Below are 21,563 nucleotides of genomic sequence, written 5' to 3' on the forward strand. Positions count from 1 at the left end.
GCACGCCCCGCGGGCCGGCCCGAGCCTGTGCACAGCTCTAGTCCAGACTCTCGTACCCATCCGGTCACCACTGAAGAAGGAGCCAGGTCGGCTCAGAAACGTCGGTTCCCCGAAGCGTCGAGTTTCAGTTCATGAGACTTGTGTTAGGGGAATCCCCCAAAAGAGTGTTGATGAGACCTTTGGCTGGAGTGTTACGTTCTCTTCTTAGCAGTTCATATCTGACCGGGCAGATTTCCAGCAATGGGAAATTCAGTTATTTATAGCAGCACTAGATGTCGCCACAAGGGTCCGACTCACGTATATCGGTTTCTGTCGGAGAAAGATTGCAGAACAAAAACTGGAGCAGACATTTGCACCGCCTCAATGGTATGACTGCTTACAGGAGGTATTCCGGGGACTGGAATGTGAAGAGTTGGGGACAAGAGTTAATGGAGAATACCTGAGTAATTTGCGATTCGCTGATGACATTGCCTTGCTAAGCCACTCAGGACAAGAACTGCAAAGCACGATCAATCAGCTAGACAGGCAGAGTAGAACGGTGGGGCTAAGAATTAACATGCAGAAAACCAAAGTAATGTTCAATAGCCTTGCAAGGGAACAGCAGTTCGCAGTTGGTAGCGAGGTGCTGGAAGTAGTAAGAGAATATGTCTACTTAGGGCAGGTAGTGACCGCAGATCCGGATCATGAGAGGGAAATAACTAGAAGAATAAGAATGGGGTGGAGCGCGTATGGCAGGTTCTCTCATATCATGAATGGTAGCTTACCAATATCCCTGAAGAGAAAAGTATATAACAGCTGTATCCTACCGGTACTCACCTATGGGGCAGAAACGTGGAGGCTAACAAAGAGGGTTCAGCTTAAGTTAAGAACAACGCAGCGAGCTATGGAAAGGAAAATGATAGGTGTAACGTTAAGAGATCGGAAGAGGGCAGAGTGGGTGAGGGAACAAACGCGGGTTAATGACATCCTAGTTGAAATCAAGAGGAAGAAGTGGGCTTGGGCAGGGCATGTAATGCGAAGGCAAGATAACCGCTGGTCCTTACGGTTAACGGAGTGGATTCCAAGAGAAAGCAAACGTAGCAGGGGACGGCAGAAAGTTAGGTGGGCGGATGGGATTAAGAAGTTTGCGGGGATACAGTGGCGGCAACTAGCAAAGGACAGGGTTAATTGGAGAGACATGGGAGAGGCCTTTGCCCTGCAGTGGGTGTAGTCAGGCTGATAATGATGATGAATGGTATGACGCGATAGCTTTAGTGGGTTAACGCCCATATAAAGCTATACGATCATGCCTGCGCGGCCTAGGGGGAGCATGTATGACTCAGAATGAAAGGGTGCTGGAGGGTTCGATTCCCCTCAGCCTCCCATCTGATTTGAGAAGCCCGAGTTGGCAGCTCCTCCAAAAGTCGGTCATGTCACGTGGCGTCGCACAACCCTATGACCAATCTGTACCCGGCCATGTCAGCTGCTAGCTACCACCTGTCAGAGCCATGCTGGTGATTTTTCGCTCAACGCCGACAACACCGACGCCGTATTTTCTCGATATTGGAACCTTTCACGCTATCGCATTAATATGCTATTGTGACAGGGCGCATTTCTGCATCCCGTTCCACAGGTGGTTTCAACTTCGTCCAACCCTTAGAGCAGAGAAGTGGCCTGGTTTGAAGAAAGGTGGGACCAGCTGCATGATCCGTGTGATTCATATCATCTGCAACCATTACCGTCTGATGAAAACCACTAAATATTATTTCTTTAAAGCACAGCGTGGAAATATGGACGCGAAAGCTTTTTTCCACTTGCTAAATCTTGGGAATAACTGCTGTGGCGCGTAATCTCTATCCAAGCTATGATAGTTGGTGATGCGGATTTATAGGCGGGAGGTGTTTCAAGGTGTCTTCTGATGGATTTTCAAGATGCCATGCGCAGAGTCCAGTCACAGAGAAGTTAATGCCTTGCAAGCGATGCGTCGACTCGTTCTATCAACGTTCGCAGTTAATCAGCTTACTAACCCACTGGAGGGGGGCTCGCTGCCGGCTAGTTTTCCGAGGAGCATTTTGACTTTACTCGGTATAATGTAGACACTGCATCAACGAGGACAATGCCTTACCCGTAATATGTGTAGTGGCTAAGTTACGACTTCTTCCAGGCATTGGAAAATTCCAGGCAATTTGCAGACATAGTAGATGACCCTCTTTGCCTCTGTACTGGAAAGTTCGTGCTTTTTGCTGCCACTTTCCTTGCCGTTTACGTCTGTGCTGTTAGCCTATACAATCTCTGCCCTTTTCAATAAGATGTTTCAAAGTCAGCGCTTGTCCTGTCTTCACTTTACACTGGTTTGTCGTTCATTTAGCGTTGTTTTTCGTCGAAGTTCGCCTCCATAAGTTCCACTGAGACCACATTCACTACTGGAGTAAGGATTTGCTGCAGGGGGAACAGGGGCAGGAGCCTGTTCACTATACTCGCGCCGTCGCGCCTCCGCGGGCGCACCGCAACTGCTGACTCGTCAGTACAGAGTTCATGCAAACGCGTAGCCGTCGAGTTATGGTGACCTTCTCCAGTCCGACGTCTGACTCGACCCGCTGCTGTCGGGTCATGTAAGCGAAGCTTTTGATATCGAGAAAAACAGTTCAGAGAAAAAAAAAATGAATAGTCTCCTTCACTCTAACAAAAGGGTAAGCTATGCTAACTGTGACCATGGGCTTTTAAGACTGCCGCGCTCCAAACATTGCGTGGAATTCGGGAAGAGCTCTGATAGTTCCCATGGCTTCCACTACGTGGCGCATGGCTTTGAACATTAAAAAGTGACGCGCTGAAGTCATTCGTGATGTAAGAAAGAAAGAATGATTAAGTGGCTGCAGAACAGAACGTGACAGGTGGTTAGGCTTAGCAACACTGGCTGGGCGGTGTTCCGAATTCCTGGTAACGTACGCCCGAAGTGGGACCGCAGCCCGCGAATAAAATGTTACCCCCATTGCGAATGGCGCAGATGACTATGCGCTCAATTGATCTAAGGCTAGTAAAGGAAATAAAGAAAAGTCATCTCAAAGATGTGCAGCACGCGCAATGTGCAAGAAGAAGGCCAGCTTGTCCTCGCTACGTTGCCCGCACATGTTGCATGTGAAAGGATCGTGGTATCCGTGGTACCCCATGTGAACCGTGTACATGACGCAGTGCTCGAAAGCAATGTCGCAGTAAACGCAGCGGAACGAGTCCTTGGGCTTTTCCTCGTTCTCGGCCTGCTCAGAGACCTCGCGTAGCCTGGACGCCAGAATGGAGGGCGACCCCTGCGGAGCCGCGGAGGACGCCTCGGCAGACTCCGGGTTCTTGGCCTCTTCTTCGGCGTCCGAAGCGTCCTGAAGTCGCATGCACAGCTTGTCGATCCGCATCGCCCTGCCCTTCCGTCGACTGCGCGGCAGGTCGGCGGGGGCGCGGCTGAGGTCCAGGGGAGAGCCTCTCCTCTCGTCCCGCGGAGGTGGAGGCTCGTGGCTAGACGTGGAGGACACGTACGGCACGTCGACCGCTGGCGTCGGCGGAGCCCGCTCTACCTTCACCGCCGCGTCTTGCACCTCGTGTGGAACTGGCTGCGGTGAGTGTAGTCCCTGGAGCTCCTTTATTTGTGGTGGTTGCTGCATCGGTCGAGGAGAAGCCTGCAGCTGCTGCTGCAGTGGCGGCGGCATGGGCGGCCCGCTCGCCAAGTTCCGGAAGCCGTGCAGCCGGAACAGGTCTTGACTCTCGGCGTGTCCCATGACGTGGCGGCCCATCTGCTGGTCGTCGGGCGTGGCGAAGTCACACACGCTGCACTTCCACGGCACCGTGCCGGACGCCGCGGCGCGCAGCATTTGTTGCTGTGCGCATGCCACGGCCGGGATGAGGCTCACCAGCGGCTGGCCCTGCACTGGGGGCGAGATGGGCCGCAGGTTAGTCGTGGCTCCGCGGGAGAGCCGGGCCTGGAAGTCAGTGCGAGTTGCGGAGCACTTATGCGGAATGCACTGGTGCATGGGGAAATGAACGGAGCTCGCTGTAGCACGTGGTCTACCTTACTAATGCACTGCGTTGCCGACTTAGACAAAGAGTGTGCTAGGACGAGCAAAAGGGTTGAAAGATAAAATTGCCCTGTTCATGCTACCAGGTATAACGTGCTTAGCTGAAGTAGACAAGTAGAACCTTTCATATGCAGCAGTACCCTGATGCTGTCATGTATTAACACATAGTTACAAATGGTGGCCGTATTTCGATGGCGGCGGAATGCAAAAGCACTAGTGTGCTGGGATTTCAGCGAACGTCAAAGGACCGCAGGTGATCGAAATTCAACCGGAGGCCTCCGCTATCCCTCAAAGCTCATGCGCAGCTTCACGACATTATACCCCACATACCATACCTAACCATACCATAACATAACATACCATGCCACATACCATGCCACACATGCCATGTCATACCATGCCATATCATGCCATGCAATTCGACATCATACTATGTCATGCCATCCGCTACCATACCATCAATACCATTCCACGCCATTCAATACCATGCCATTCCACATCATACTGCCATGCCATCTAGTACCATCCAGTACCATGAAATACCATGCCAAACCATGCTATTCCATACCACACCATACCATACCTTACCACACCATACCATACAATACCGTAGCTATTTCTATTTAAGCAGAAGTGAATGCAATTATATCAGCGAAGCGTCCGGCGTTTACGTCTGTCCACTCCAGATACTAACCTAATATATATGTCTCACTGAAACCAGTCTTTTGGTCAGCTTATGTGCCTGGTGACGAAATGCTGATAATGCACACATTGACTTGTGCTCTTTGATTATATAACTTGCACTGATTGAAAACTAGGCATGATCAAATGTTTGCGTCACGGTGTACAAAAGGTGGTTAGAGAAGTCTAAATCGATGCTGTCTGCGTATCTCGAGAGTATACACGCTTACTTGTGCTAAACACTAGCATTTTGCGGGGTGTTAGGCCATTTGTCACATTCGTGTTTTTTTATTTCAGCGTATGCAAACGGAGACGCAAGGGTAAGCCCAGCCCAGTGGCGTCGTCTGGTTGTTTGAACGGGAATCATTCTTGTCAACAGACCGACGCTCCTGTTAGAAATAGAAGCCTTTATTTATTTTGTTTATTTCAAGAACCTACAGCAGTCATGAGGCATTATAGTAGGGGTATTAACGACATGATATCACATGCTAAGAAGAGTAACACAACATAAAAAACAAGAAGAAATAAATTTACAAGTCAGTATCAATGATAACAACATCAGGCAGCTCAGGTTATCATTTCAATAGCTTTGCAGATTGGGTGCACAAACTACACCATTCTGCATCATTCAGAAGCTGCAGAATCGTCACTGTAACTAAAATAATTAAATAAATTAATCGCTCATACGCTTTGTTATAGGGGAGATACGAGACGAAACGAAACCCCACTGACCTATTTACAGCCAGTGGACGAGCTGAAAATAGCAGTAACAACGACGAATTTAGTTCGAGACGAGGGGTCCTGCCTTGAAGGGGGCCGCTGTTTTGGAAACGATGTTTGAACATACTATCGGGGTCAAGAGTGGTATACTCCACGCGGCGAGAGCCTGAGGAACGAAACACTTGCAACGCCATCTACGGGCGGCATCTGGGATCGAGACAGCCAATGCGTGACTTTTATTATCATCAGGGATGTCGCTTGGATCCTTTCAATGTTTCTTGCTTTAGCTCGCCAAAATGCCGCAGTTTTCCGTTGCTCCGGCTCCCCCCGATAGTACATGACAGTTGCACATGCCAAACTCGGGATATTGTGTACGTAACGCCAGCGTACGTTAAGGCTGGCTATGAAAATTCGTTTGGCGCATGCGCACTTTAAAGCAAGCATGCTATCCCATATACCCACACGCCTATTTTATTCTGGCACTACATTCTGCAGCGTCGGAACGTTGCCTGTACACTCATCGCAGTTTTGGTAATGCCGCAAGGAACTACAGGGATGGAGTATTGACGCGCGTCAATCGGTTATTCCATCTACCGATCTTGTCCGATATCTTTGGCCACGGGCGCCATGTCGAAGGCAAGCAAGGCTTACCGCCGAGGTCCTGCAAGGCGGGCACGGCGGGCTCCTGCGGAGTGTATCCGCGAGGTCCTCGACGCGGTCCGCGCCTGGTGCCGTAGACGTCCAGCACCGGAAACGGGTTGGGGCTTCCGTCCGAGTGTAGAACGCTGGCCGGCTGGTGCACGTACTTGCGTAGGTGCAGCTTGAGACTGTGGCAGTACTTGGTCGCGTAGTTGCAGTCAGCGCAGCGGTACTGGTACACGTTAGAGTGAGACTTGAGGTGGCTGTTGAGCATGCTCTTGTTGACGCAGCTGTAGTTGCACTTGGAGCACTTGAACGGCTTCGAGCCGAAATGGTTTCGCAGGTGGTACTCCAGGTGGTGCTTGTACTCGGTAACGAACGGGCACTTGGGGCAGGTGAGCAGCTTTTCGCTTCGTATGTGCACCTTGCTGTGCTCCCAGAAGTCCGTCTTGCTGGCCGCAACGTGGCCGCACTGGCGGCAACGGAACGTGCGGTCTTTGCACTCGTCGGCGCCCGGAAGGGTCTGCTGCCACTGGTCGTCCGAGTGGAAGTCCTTGACGTGCCTTTTGAGGCGACCCTCTGTGCGCGACCGGTAGTCGCACATGGGACACTTGTGGTCCAGGTGTGTCGCCATGTGACCGTTGTAATCTGCCTTGGAGCGGCCCTGGAACGTGCACATGTGACACCGGTACGGACTGGGAGACAAGGAATCCGCCGAGGTGGCGTCTATGGAGGAAGGCGGCTGCTGCTGCGGTTGTTGCTGGTCCTTGCGCGCCGGGACCAACTCGGTGAGGAGGGGGCTTTCGTTGGAGTTGCCTTCGAGGGCGGACCCCAGCGCGCCGGTCTTCTGCAGCGCGCTCTGCAGCTGAGCCAGAGGGTTTCCGTTGAGGGTCGAGTCGCTGTCGCTGTCATCGCCGCACGAGGCGTCCGAGCGCTCACGTCCGCCGCCGTCCTCGGCCATGGCGCCACCGTCGCCCTCCTCCTCAGGGGTGCGCATTTTTCCTGCAGAAAGTCAAGTGTGAAGAAAATACAATTAGCTTTGCAGGAGCGATACAATTTCTTTCCTTTTCTTCCTTCTATGGAAGCTGCTTAGATGTTCCCTTGTAAACACGCAAACAACGCCAGTATATGTGCAGAACTCCGTACAGGAGACAAAACACTATGGAGAACGCAGTGCAACTCATGAACTAATAATAATGTCGTCTGCGAGAAAAGACAGTCGAGACAAGGAACACGAAAGTAATTTGCTGATAATTTTTTATTTATTACAGATACCTGTAGCGCCAGAGGGCATTATTGCAGGGGGGGGGGGGGAACACTAACTTCTGCTCATTTGGCCGAAAGTACACATAATAACAGAAATACAATCACACAACTAATAGATGAGGAAAAGCATGCACTGAAGGAAGACAACCACGCTCCACAAATAAAAAGACACTAATGAAATGAAAAAGACACGCGCAAGACAACTGCGCGCCACGTCACACATCTGATAAGAATGCGCGGAATTGACCTTCCTTGTTACATTACTTATTACACACTAACAAACACAGTAACATATGTAAAGCGGTTTATTGGCACCTTCAAGCGCCGGCGACGAAGACCCTGGCGCAATAAGTCTAGGACCGAGCGAGGCGAGGGACCGGCACACAAGCGGCAGTTCTCCAGCACGAGCCTGCTACGGGCGGCGCTAGCGCTTCGTCGTCGTCGTTGGTGGCGGTGCTGGATCATCTTCTTCACTCCAACTGCCCCGGCGGAAAGAGGGAGCCATCCTGGCGACTCAAGGCGAGGAGACGACGAGAGGGCTGTAATAAGGCTTCAAGCGGCTGACATGAACGACGTCGCGACCACGGCGGCGATGGTCCAAAGGAGGTGTCACCGGTTCGATGATATAGTTGACAGGTGACGTACGCTCTAAGATACGGTAGGGACCAATGTGCTTGGCCGAAAATTTGGACGCAGCCGGAACAGAGAGCCAGACCAATGATCAAGTGGAAAAGTGTGCAGCGGGCGTGTCTTGATCGGACTCATGTTTGCGGAGTCCTTGACGTTCGGCGGTGAAGGAGCGAGCCAACTGGCGGCACTGCTCAGCATGGCGGGTAATGTCAGAAAGGGAAGTATATTCTGAGCTGTCCGGGTTGTAGGGAAGGATGGTGTCCAGGAGGCAGGAAGGCTCGCGCCCGAATAAAAGAAAGGGGAAAAGCCGGTGGTTGCCTGGGATGCGGTGTTATATGCATAGGTCACGAACGGAAGGACTTGATCCCAATTAGAGCGGTCGGAGCTAATGTACATGGCGATCATGTCCCCAAGAGTCCGGTTGAATCGTTCGGTGAGGCCGTTAGTTTGAGGGTGGTAAGCAGTAGTGGTACGGTGGACTGAGTGGCACGCATCGAGAAGTTCGCGAACAACTTCAGACAAGAAAACACGGCCGCGGTCACTGAGAAGTTCTCGCGGAGCGCCGTGAAGCAGGACGAAGTGATGAAGAAGGAAGAGGGCGACGTCGCGAGCAGTAGCCGCAGGTAGGGCAGCGGTCTCAGCATACCGAGTGAGGTGGTCCACGGCAACTATTATCCATCGATTCCCGGCGGTCGTGAAGGGGAGCGGCCCATATAGGTCGATGCCCACACGATCGAAAGGGCGAGCCGGGCACGGTAATGGCTGTAACGGAGCAGTCGAGGGTCGAGGTGGCGACTTCCGCTGCTGACAGGCTGTGCAGGAGCGAATGTAGCGACGAACGAAGTTGTACATGCCTCGCCAGTAGTACCTCTGCCGTAGTCGCTCGTAGGTTTTTAGCGATCCAGCGTGAGCGCTCTGAGGGTCGGCATGGTAGTGTGCACAGATCTCAGACCGAAGGTGTCGGGGAATCACGAGGAGCCACTTTCGGCCGTCCGGACGATAGTTGCGGCAGTACAGGAGATCGTCGCGGATGGCAAAATGGGAAGCTTGGCGACGAAGAGCTCGAGGGAAGGGGGACGTAGAGTGTGCACGAAGGACATCGAGCAAGGACGAAATCCATGGATCCTGGCGTTGTTGATTGGGCATGTCCATAGTAGTGAGCGCTGCGAGTAGGGGATCAGATAAGGGGAAAGAGGGCGCAGGAGAGGGCAGTGGCGAGCGTGACAAGGCGTCGGCGTCGGAGTGCTTGCGGCCCGACCGGTAGACTACGGTAATATCGAATTCCTGAAGACGGAGCGCCCAGCGGCCAAGGCGTCCTGAGGGATCTTTGAGGGAGGCCAACCAGCACAAGGCGTGGTGATCAGTAACGACGGTGAACGGGCGGCCATATAAGTATGGGCGGAATTTCGTGAGAGCCCACTCTACGGCCAGACACTCCTTTTTCAGTCACGGTGTAGTTCGACTCTGCTTTGGTGAGAGCACGGCTGGCGTACGCAGCAACGTATTCAGAAAATTCGGGCTTGCGCTGGGCCAGGACAGCACCGAGGCCGATTCCGCTTGCGTCGGTGTGCACCTCAGTAGGAGCACTGGGTTCATAGTGCCGAAGAATAGGGGGCGAAGTAAGAAGGCGACGGAGCGTAGCAAAAGCTTCATCGCAGGCAGAGTCCCACGTAGACAGGTCGGAGGGACCATTGAGGAGTTTCGTAAGGGGCGCGACGATAGAGGCGAAATTATGGACAAAGCGCCGAAGATAGGAGCAGAGGCCCACAAATCGGCGCACCTGTTTCGTAGAGGTCGGTTTAGGGAAGTCAGCAACAGCACGGAGTTTGTCAGGATCAGGTAGGACGCCATCTTTGGATACGAGGTGGCCGAGTATTGTTAGTTGCCGGGCGCCGAAGTGACATTTCTTGAGGTTTAGTTGAAGGCCAGCACGGGTGAGGCAGCTCAATATCTGACGCAAACGCTGAAGATGCGTCGGAAAATCTGGCGAAAACACAACATCATCTAAATAGCAGAGACAAATGTTCCACTTGAGGCCGCGCAAGATGTTGTCCATCATTCGTTCGAACGTGGCGGGAGCGTTACACAGACCGAATGGCATTACGGTGAATTGATATAGGCCGTCAGGCGTAACGAATGCCGTTTTCGGACGGTCGGACGCAGACATCGGGACTTGCCAATAGCTGGAACGAAGGTCCAGAGATGAGAAGAACTCGGCGCCTTGCAAGCAGTCAAGGGCGTCGTCAATACGGGGTAGCGGGTAGACGTCTTTCCGCGTAATTTTGTTGAGCCGGCGATAGTCCACGCAAAATCGTATCGAGCCGTCCTTCTTTTTCACCAGGACAACTGGGGATGACCAAGGACTGGCAGATGGCTGAATAATGCCGCGTTGTAGCATGTCGTCCACTTGCTCAGCGATGAGGCGGCGCTCGGGAAGTGACACACGGTAGGGGCGCTGGCGGAGAGGAGGATGTGTACCGGTTTCAATGTGGTGCTCGACAGTGGTCGCACGGCCCAAAGAAGAGGAGTGGTGGTCAAACGATGAGCGAAACTGATTGAGCAGGACAAGAAGCTGCGCGTGTTGAGCTGTGTCGAGGGCGGGATCAATAGAGCGGGCGAAAATGTCCGAAGACAGTGGGTGATCGGGAGGAGCGGCACGTGGGGTGAGGGCAGCGAGGTCGAGACTGGAGGAGGGCGCATCGGTGTCCAAGGAAGAGATGAAGTCAGCGGTTTCAATATGACCAAGGCACTCGCCACGAAGCAGGGGAAACGCAGAGAATGAGGTGTTGGAGACTAGGATTGCGGCAGCACCGCCGTGGTGAATGTCGATGACGGCGAAGGGAAGAGAGAGGCGTCGGCGAGAGGCAAGGAGGGGGGAAGGCGTGAAGAGAACGGTGGCGTCAGAAACAGAGGCGGCGCACACAGGGACGAGCACAGCACTCTGAGGGGGAATATCGGTGTCCTCGGCAACAACAAGTTTATCATCACAGCGAATCGGAGGTTCGTCGAGGAGTGCATCACAGAGCGTAGAAAAGACGACATGCGCACGGGCACAGTCAATGACGGCGCTATGGCGGGATAGAAAGTCCCAGCCAAGGATTACGTCATGGGACTTGCACGGAGGACTAAAAATTCGACAACGTATAAAACATCGGCGATGACGACGCCGGCTGTGCAAGCTGCAGAAGGATGAACGGGCTCGGCGCTAGCTGTACGGAGGGAGAGTCCAGAAGATGGGGTCGTAACTTTTCGAAGCGAACGGCAGGATTTTTCTTTAATCACAGAAACGGTGGCCCCAGTGTCCACAAGCGCAAGTGTCGGGACGCCGTCCACAAACACGTCAAGAAGATTGGGCGGTGAAAGGCGAGGACTTGAACGGGGCGATGAGAGCGCAGTTCGTGCCCCAGGAACTGCGGCTGCTAGTTTTCCGAATCGGCGGTGACGGTGCGACGCCTCATGGGCGACAAGGAGCGGCGGCGAGGGGATGGCGATCGGTGGGAAACGTAGGGCTGGCGACCAGGCGCGCGATCAGGTGAGGTGCCCCGATAGGGTGGTTCGAAAGGTGGGCGAAAGGTGCGATCCGTAGCGGGGTAATCCGACATGGGGTGTAGAGGCGCAGGCACAGTACGTCGACAGAGGCGCGCGACGTGGCCGGGACGACCGCAGGCGTAGCAGATAGGTTTGTTGTCAACTGTGCGCCAAGGATTGTAGGCAACGGGAGCGAAACGGTGCCGGGGAGGAGCAGGCGCAGACACCGCAGGAGGAGCGTATGCATAGGCCTGCGGCGGCGGTGGTCTTCGGACAACGTCGGCATATGTGAGAGGCACGGGTGCGGGCGCAGGCGGCACGGTTACTGCAGGATCGTAGCTCAACGGGGCGGCAACAGGAGTGGGCTGGACTGGGAAAAGACCGGCCTGGGGAGCCAAGGGTGCCGGTTGCCGAAGACAAGGAAGTGCATCGGCGACCTCCTGCGTGATGGCGTGCCGGATCTCAGGACTGAGGACGGGCGGTGACGGGTGTTGGTGAGATAGGAGCGAGGGTTGCCTGGCAACCTCGTCCCGCACGAAGTTTTTGACGGTAGCGAGTAATTCATTGTTGATGCCCAGGCCGCAGATGGAGTCGGCAGGTGGGGGAGAGCGACGAGCGCAAAGGCGTTGTTTCCGCAACTCGTCGAAACCTTGGCACAGGGTGTACACCGAGGCAACGGTGGTGGGGCTCTTCGCCAACAACATCTGAAAGGCGTCGTCGTCGATGCCTTTCAGGATGTGCTTGATCTTGTCAGCCTCGGTCATGGCCGGGTCAACACGCTTGCAAAGGTCAACTACATCCTCAATGTAGCTCGTGAAGGTCTCATTGGTGTGCTGAGCTCGGACACGCAGGCTTTGCTCAGCGCGTAGTTTCCGCACGGCGGGACGACCGCCACCACACGCCGCCGGCTTTTCTCTTAGTGGGGCTAGTGAGGCTTTCACCTTGAAACTGCGAAAAATCATGACAGCGAGGTCGTTTGCAACGACGTCTGGCTCACCATGGTTGGGCTGTCAGGGGCCCTCTTAGATTTACTGCGCTCGGACAGCCCGCTGGCTGCCAGAAAGTTCGCCTCTGACAGGAAAGCGCATCATGATGACATGGGCTGGCGCCTGAACCAGCCAGCCGGCAATCGCGGGGGCAAGCAAGTTGTTGATCACGGAGGGCATATGCTCTCAGTAGCTTCGCGTTCTGCTGCGTCTCACTGCTACGCACGCGTACGGCAGAAATAGGCTGCTTGGTATCGAGAACAACGACCTGAAGTTATTGAGGGCTGCCGCAGACTGCAGAACAGCTGATCGTGCTCGCACCCGTATACATCGGCGACGATGAGCGTGTGCTTTCGGTGCACAGTGTGCTGTGTAAGCTTCGAGAAATCCTCAAAAGCATGCGATGAGCAATCACAGTGTAACGTGTTTCAGTCGACACCACATAAGACAGAAAAACTACCTGTCCGTTGCTTATCAAACGACACGCCGTATACTCTCGGATTATCGCGTGTTTGTTTGACACGCAGTAAGTATGACTGGCTAAAACAGACGTTTTGGCGAGTTGGTAAGCCATGATTGTGACTGGTATGGCCGCCGACGATCGACCTTGCATGGTCATTGACTCTGCTGTGGTCGTTGCGATTTCTACGCTCGTGAACTGCTTCCTGTAAGCTGTAATCGGAAAGAAATCGGGATAGGTGATCTCAAAATTGAGCGCGGCCAAGAACTGCAGGCATTTTAAGGCGAAAGCCTTTAATGGTTCATACTGTCGTCCGTTAGCAGAGGGTGTCACACCTTTGGCAGCGTTTAACTCGTTAAACTCGTTAAGAGTGGGCATGGAACAGCAGCAGCAATGCAGCAGCGACCAATGTTCTTCTGTTTCTTGGTGCAGATACTATCTTGGAGCGGCCTTAGTCAAGACTCGAGCGACCGGCGGAACGTTCCTTGCCTAACATCGACTGAGCGCCCCGTATCGCCTCTTCGGCTGCCTGTACAGTTCAAGCCCGACTCGCTACGAATGAGCGAATGTTGCCCGACGCCACCGGAAGAAGCCATCGCCTTCAAGTGGTCTGCACCTTTGGCCGCGCAAGCCCCATCGTCACAGTCATCAAGTGTATCGCGCCCATTTAAGCACTGGCAATCACCGAGCGCCTTCAGTGGGCATGGAACAGCAGCAGCAATGCAGCAGCGACCAATGTTCTTCTGTTTCTTGGTGCAGGTCAGTTCATGTCCTTATTTGCACTGTAAACGCACAAGTAATGTCAACCTGCTGCTTGTGCCATGCCCAAGCGTATTCATGTGCATTGTCTGCGAATGTGTATGTGTGCTGAAATTATTGCTCTTAGGTGGCGACATTGAACAGAACCCAGGGCCCCCTAAAAAAGATTCTAGCCAGTCCAACGATGACGTAGTCACTCTGTTAAAATCTTTAAACGAAAAAATTGACAAGAACCATGGCGAAATACTCTCCCAGCTCAACGAAGTTCGGCAAACACAAACAAAGCTTGAGCGTCAGATGGCCAGTATGAACGATAGGCTTGTTGCCGTCGAAGAAAAAGTAGCCGCCTCGCAAGCCCCCAGCGCCTTTGACATTACCCAGGAAGTGTCTGAGGCTGTACAGAATGAAGCAGAGGCGTTTCATGAACGACTCGACGACCTCGAAGACAGGTCACGACGCGATAACCTACTTTTTCACGGCCTCCTTGACACGCAAAACGAAACTTGGGATGAATCTGAAAAGCTCGTGCGTGAAAAGCTTCTTTCTGAAATGGACCTTGAGCTACCCAGCGAGGCCATAGCACGCGCGCATCGGCTGGGTAAATTTTCGAATGGTAAATGCCGTCCTGTCATAGTCAAGTTTACGAATTTTAAGATCCGAGAAGCCGTGTTTACTGACCGAAGCAAAATGAAAAATGCTGAGATAAAGGTTACGGAAGATTTCTGCTTGTCAACTCGCAACGCACGTAAAAAACTTTTTGACTTTGGACAAGCAAGTGGAGAGAAGTACGCTATTCGTCAGAACAAACTGTTCATAAAGAATAAGTGTTACATCTACATTTCGGCATCAGATAGCATCTGTGAATATCATATCAATAACCAAGCATCCCCACGCAGCCCTGATAGTAGTGCCTTGCCTGCCGATCTTTCTACCGCGTAGCTACTTGCTCGTGGTCATGAGCTTTCAAATGACATATGTGTTTTGTTCTCTAATATTCGTAGTGTTGTAAACAAGCGTGATGATCTGTGTACTCTCATCGACACGTGCGATGCAGACATTCTGGTCCTCACCGAAACCTGGCTGAATTCAAAGATTTCTAATGATGAAATACTAAACTGCGAAAAGGATTTCATTACTTATCGATGTGACCGTGGAGACAGAATAGGAGGCGGTGTTCTGATAGCGGTCGCTGATCATCTGCATTCTTCACACGTGTCACTTGTTTCTTCACTAGAAATTGTATGCGCCTCTATGCGCATTAATCATCAAGACGTAATCTTCTGCGCATGCTATCGCCCTCCAAATGCTCCACCGTCTTTCTGTAGTGAACTTCATGATGTGCTCAATCGCATTTTAGTTAGGTTTCCTTCTTCGCCAATCGTTTTACTTGGCGATTTCAACATGCCAAAAATAATTTGGTCTGGTGCGTTCCCTTCCACTCTGGATTCGTCACCTGACACGATTGGCTTCATAAATCTGTGCACTGACTTCAATTTTTCTCAGCTGATTACCCAGCCAACCCGTACCACCACTACTAGCGCTAACATCCTTGATCTTGTTCTAACTACGCTTCCTGAGCTCGTTCATTCATTGGCATTTCTACCAGGCTTCAGTGACCACTCCTTCATCCAGTTTGACCTTAAAGATACTAACACACGTGTGCGACCCAATCCCAAATATATCAGAGATTATTCAAAGGCAAATTTTCCGTCGATTAACGCAGAACTCGAAATCTTCTTAGGTGAGTGCATGCCAAACTTTTATAACCGTACTGTGGAAACGAACTGGCGCCTTTTTAAAGAAAAAGTTCATTTTCTCGTCCAAAAACACATACCTTTACGCGTCATATCAGGCAAGCAACGTTCCCCGTGGTTCACTGCCGCATTAAAACGCCTTTTAAGTTAAAAAAAAACGAGTTTATCGTAGAGCGAAAACCACCGGTTGCCCTGATCACTGGGATGTGTATCGTGCCATCACATCTGAGTATCGAAAAGCCTTAAGAAACGCCAAGCAGGTTTTTTTCCAGAGTACGCTTCCGTCTTTGTTGATTGATAATGCCAAAAAATTTTGGAACATCATTTCTGGTTCCAAGCATAAAGCAATAGCTCTGAACGATAGAAGCGGCGCAGCCATTCCTTCATCAGAGTGCCCTCAAGTGCTAAACGATGCCTTCTCTAATACTTTTTTACAGCAATCATCTGTTTCTCTGCCCTCTTTTCAGCCTGTGCAGAATCCATTAATGGACCCAATTGTGTTTGACAGTCTTGGTATAGAAAGTCTAATTAATAATCTCAAAATTTCTTCGTCTTCGGGAATCGACGACATAAATTCTAAATTTTTAAAGAATACAAGTGTTCTTCCATTTACTTGTGTGCACTGTTTTCGCAATCTTTGAATTCAGGACAGCTACCCGGGGACTGGAAGGTGGGTAAGGTGGTACCAATATTCAAGTCTGGTGATGCTCATTGTGCTCTTAATTACAGACCCATATCATTAACGAGTGTCCCGTGTAAACTCTTTGAACATGTCATTTACTCTAATCTGGTTAAATTTCTAGAAAATCATTCGTTTTTTTTCCCTCATCAGCATGGCTTTCGTCAATCATTTTCTTGTGAAACGCAACTCATTTCCTTCACCCATGATTTATTTGATGCATTAGACAAGGGATTTTTCATTGACTGTGTATTTTTAGATTTTCAGAAAGCATTTGATCTTGTTAATCACCAACTACTTTGTTTTAAGCTCGGTAAACTAAATATCGACCCAAACATTCTTTCATGGATCGAGAGTTTTTTGCGTAACAGAACTCAATTCGTCACTGCAAATAACGCTGATTCTTCACCATGCTCTGTTACCTCCGGCGTGCCTCAAGGTTCCGTGCTTGGGCCGCTATTGTTTCTAATATACATTAACGATCTTCCAATTTCTATTAACTCCACAATCAGGCTTTTCGCAGATGATTGCGTTATTTATCGAGCAATCAAATCCGCTTCAGACTCATCCTTACTTCAAAGTGACCTAAATAAGGTATCTAGTTGGTGTAATGTTTGAGACTGAATACTAACAAGTGTAAGGTCATGCGTATTTCACACCGGTCTGCTAACGAAAATCTTATTCCCTACAATATTTCAGGTTCTCTTCTTGAGCAAGTTACCACATATAAATATTTAGGGGTTCATATAACTTCTAACCTTTCATGGCAGGCACATGTTGATTATATTGTTACCAATGCTAACCGCATGCTTGGCTACTTGCGTCGTAATTTTTCCATGGCTCCATCTTCTTTAAAACTGCTACTTTATAAAACCTTAGTTAGATCTAAATTAGAAAATGCGTGCTCTGTGTGGGACCCGGGACTTGAAACTCTTACTAATCAGTTAGAGTCAGTACAGAATCGTAGCGCCAGATTCATTTTGTCTAACTTTTCCCGCACTACTAGTGTAACTACAATGAAAAATAATTTGAACCTTCCTAGCCTTTCCCTTCGTAGAAAACTCGCGCGAATACTAACTTTTCACAAGATTTACTACCACAATCATCAGCTAAAACGGGATCTTCTATCTGAACCATCGTTCATATCACCTCGCACGGATCATCGCCACAAGGTACGCATTCCATACTGCCGAAACAATGCATATTTTAACTCGTTTATACCAAAGACGGCGAGCGATTGGAACCACCTGCCCACCTTGGTTGCCGACATCTCTGACAACTGTTTATTTAAAAATGCCGCGGAAAACTGTGTTTGACTAGGCTGTTTTCTTACGTAACATGATTTGTATTTTGTTCAAGCTTACGTTTTTTCATTCCTTGCTGTATAACATTACATTTTCCGTTTACTTTTTGTTTTCATTTTGCTGCATTGTTTTTACTTTTTTATCCACTCCCTTCTGTAACGCCCCACTGGGGCCCTGAAGGTATTGTAATAAATAAATAAACGCGGGAACTGAAAAGGATAGGAGAAAATGAATGGTTGCTTCACATAGAGGAAGAAAAAATGAACCTAGAAACCACGTTTGATGACTGTAGATTAATTAGTTAATTAATTATAGGCGAAAATTCGTCGAAATAACGCAGACGTCGATATAGACACCGAAACAATGTGACGTCATCACCACCGGAAGTCGTCATGGCATAGTGAAAATTGTCACAATGTTCGGGAAAACGCCGGATTTGTGTCAGGTTAGAAGGCAAAATGTGTAAGTAGGCGTAATTAACACTCCAGATCCCCGAAAGATGTATAATATGGGTTTCGATACAGCCACGGGAACGGTGTGACGTTACATCCACCGGAAGTCGTCACGGCATGAGCGTCAATGGCAAGAGCGTCTTGGCAACAGCGGCAATGATAAGGCAAGGCTCGTTTTAGAATCTTATCATATCAAAAAGCTGCCCGAACGTTGTGTCAGTGACACGTCTGTACACATATACTCAGCTGAATGTGCTTTTTTAGATTCGGTTTTTCATTAACTTGTTTGCGTGACGGATGTGCATTTTCTGTACCTCTGTACGCGCATGCTCATCACTCCCTTCCTATATATCCCCCGCACTTCAGCATGAATGAACAGTTGGTAGTTAGCGCTCGTGGACGTCTCTGTGTCCCTTACTTCGTCCCTTGTCCGTTTTTTTGCGCTGAATTCTATTTAACGGCATAGTGTCCTCGGCGTTCGCCTCTCAACACTTTAGTTGCCAAAGTGTCCTCGCAATTTTTACCGCATCCAGTTGCTTTCAGACTCAGAGCTCAAAATCTTTGCTTTGCGTTTTTGCTTCTTTGCGAATGTTTCGCTGAAAACGTATACAACAGTTCGCGTGCCGCCTGAGCAGCCGGCGTCGTTTTGGGGTCGAACGGGGCCCGTAGTCGCCGAGGTCCCCCCTTTCGGTCCCTCCGCGGGACCGCAAAGAAACACGGGAAGGGGCGGAGGAGGGGGTTCCGAAGGGGCTGAAGCGGAGCTCGGCGGCGGCCTGATTTATTGGGCAATAAAACGGGTTTTTCCGCGTCAATGGCTCGCGCGAGCCCCGTGTACCGGATTTCTCGCGGCATCCAACGCAGATGGCGACCACAATGGGGTCTGCATGCGCGACGGGTCTCTGCGAGAGACACATGGTCGCGCGCGGGCGTTGAACTGGGTGCGCGTGGTAAACATACAGGCCGGCCACTGTGAACACTGCGAGACGCGACGACCACTGTAGAAGAATCGGAAGTGACCAGGTGGGGGCGCCGCGGACGTTATGCATAGTTCTTTTTTTTTATTTCTTTGCTGGATGCGTTCTTGACTTTCTTCCATCGAAAATCTGTCCAGTGTATACATGCGTCACAAAGCTCCCCAGTAACTCGAAAATTAAAAAGTCCCGACTCGGCACGTAGCTTGTTATAAAGTCCGAAACCCTGAGACTGCGAGACAGGCGCCTTACCGGCCAACGTCAACCAGCGCCTTCTATATACCTTCAAAGCCACTCACATCTCTCGCTTAGCAGTGGCACTTCTTGGGACTTTTCTGTTCTTTCTGATCGCCGCGGTGTGGCGCCACTAATAGGTAGAGGTTGGTATAATTCCAGAGTTTGGTTAATATATGTGGAGACGAAGGAGACTCTCTAGACTTCACTTTTAGCGCAATTAATTCAGGACTGATGGTTTTCAACAATACAAGGCCGTGAGATAACCGGACTGGCAGAATACACGTCTCGGGGTATGGGTAAAGGAAGGACAGATAGTATACGTGGAAGAGCATGAACAGACTGTTAGGTAACGTAATGGTGACGGTGGTCCGGCAGTCAGGAAGACGGCGAAAAGGCTTCAGAAGAAAACTCTTTGTTGGGCAGACCTGCGCCCACAAAGAAGCATGCTCGGCGGTTGTCGAACAAAATGCCTTCAATTCTTGGTCGCGCTCAACTTTGAGATGGCAAGGACATTTTGCGATAAGGAACCAAAGATAACAACAATCTGGAAAAATGTGGAAGCTGTTGCGCGTGACCGCGATCAATCGATATGTCTGGTCGCATCTTGCATCACAAACATAAAGCTGCGTGGCGGTGGCTTTGAGTGTGAACGAACGAACAGTGCAAAGATTCGCGGCAGTATAGCATTGGTTTGGTTTGGTTTATGGGGTTTAACGTCCCAAAGCGACTAAGGCTATGAGAGACGCCGTAGTGGAGGGCTCCGGAAATTTCGACCACCTGGGGTTCTTTAACGTGCACTGACATCGCACAGTACACGGGCCTCTAGAATTTCTCCTCCAAAGAAATTCCAGCCGCCGCGGCCGGGATTGAACCCGCGTCTTTTGGGTCAGCAGCCGAGCACCATAACCACTGAGCCACCGCGGCGGCGCAGTATGGTATTGGGGTGTTACCATAAGTATAAAGTACTGAGGGGTATTTGAGAGAAATAATGGTACCAGGGCTTACTTTTGGGGATGTGTTTTTGTGCCCAAGCACAGAAGTTCAGTATGGAGTGGGAATAAATCAGAGAGCTGTTGGAAGGTTCGCATCATAGGTGCCCACGGCGAAAACCACAAATGAGGCAGTACAAGGAGACATGGGTATACGGCATCATCTGAGGCACGGGAAGCTCAAAGTAAAATATTATGCGAATAACGCCTGAGGAAATTAGACAACAGGTGGGCAGCTATGGTAATTAACGGAGAAATGAAGAGTTTTAAACAACAGGTAAAAGTGAAAATTCAGTGAAAAAGAAGCAGACTTTGCAACTGTACAGATATTGGCAAACTCAATTCAGGAAGGTGTCGTTCTACGATAATTGAAGGTGCCTTAAATCGCGAAGCTAAAAAAAGAAATCTAACCAAGGTAACATATGTGCAGGGTGTGGTAAATTTGTAGAAACGATTGAAAATTTTATGCTAGAACGTGAAAGTATCAGTTCGAATGATGATGTAGGCACAGTTTCCCTCTTTGAAGCCCAAGTTTTAAATCAAAGTTTTCAATAAATCAGTCTTCTTCAACTAATACCGCTATTGGACTAATAGATATATTCTCGCGCGCTGTGCATTGCACCTCGACGTCTTCATCAACTAATACTACTATCGAACTAATATCGTCGCCAGACGTGTCGAAGACCCACCAAAGCAAAACGAAGAGCCTACAGAGCTTGAGACACTGACAGAGCTGCGCTCAAATTTTGCATTAGCTAGGAGAATCGTAGTCGTTTTTTTTTTATATGTATAACCACCTAAACTGCGTTACCAATAAAATTACGCTCGCTCCTAGCCTCCTAAAACGTCGTAAGGACCACGAACAGCTCTGTTATAATGTGCACGTCTTCAGCAGCGAACCGCCGGTGCCGGGCGGGCGCAGTTGTCATTAACGAGGGGGCACTAACCGCGGCACGCGCCACCACGTGCGAGACCGCATGTTGCACGCAGCAGCCTGCAGTAGCCACGCGCGCGCGCGTGGCTCGTGTTACAACTGCAACATCCGGCACGCTCCGCTAGACGAACAACTTTGTTCTACTTTCTCTCCGGCTGTGCCTTCCGTTGCGTAAATGCGCGTGCTGCCCCCACACGGTGGCGTTGCGTAAATGCGTGTGCTGCCCTCACACGGCGGCGGCTGGAACTTCACAAAAAGAGCCGTTCGGGGCGTAAGGGGATGTACGCAGGAAACGGACAGGGGTAGAAGCTTCGTCTCGCTTCTTTCTTTCTTTCTTTCTTTCTTTCTTTCTTTCTTTCTTTCTTTCTTTCTTTCTTTCTTTCTTTCTTTCTTTCTTTCTTTCTTTCTTTCTTTCTTTCTTTCTTTCTTTCTTTCTTTCTCCGGGTGGACAAGGGGTGAGGGTACAACGCAGGTGGTGTCCATCTTTCCGAGGCTCGCCCGCGTTTCTTTCGCGTATTCGTTCATTCTCTCTTT

The 21,563-nt window shown here is 50.5% G+C and overlaps 1 protein-coding gene across 1 annotated transcript in view; it reads right to left on the bottom strand.

Annotated features, from left to right (window-relative positions):
* Nucleotides 1-3,038: 3,038 nt before the first annotated feature.
* The window catches only part of hb (zinc finger protein hunchback), a 79,648-nt gene continuing 61,123 nt past the window's right edge, over nucleotides 3,039-21,563 (bottom strand). Inside the window, exons 2-3 of the mRNA XM_089555498.1 lie at nucleotides 6,093-7,082; nucleotides 3,039-3,892 (exon numbers count right to left, since the gene is read on the bottom strand). Coding sequence (XP_089411624.1) covers nucleotides 3,039-3,892; nucleotides 6,093-7,077 — 1,839 coding nt within the window. The 5' untranslated portion in view covers nucleotides 7,078-7,082. The remainder of the gene's footprint in view (nucleotides 3,893-6,092; nucleotides 7,083-21,563) is intronic.

Source organism: Amblyomma mixtum, chromosome 8, assembly GCF_055824585.1.
Source record: "Amblyomma mixtum isolate Tamu chromosome 8, ASM5582458v1, whole genome shotgun sequence".
Lineage (NCBI taxonomy): Eukaryota > Metazoa > Arthropoda > Arachnida > Ixodida > Ixodidae > Amblyomma > Amblyomma mixtum.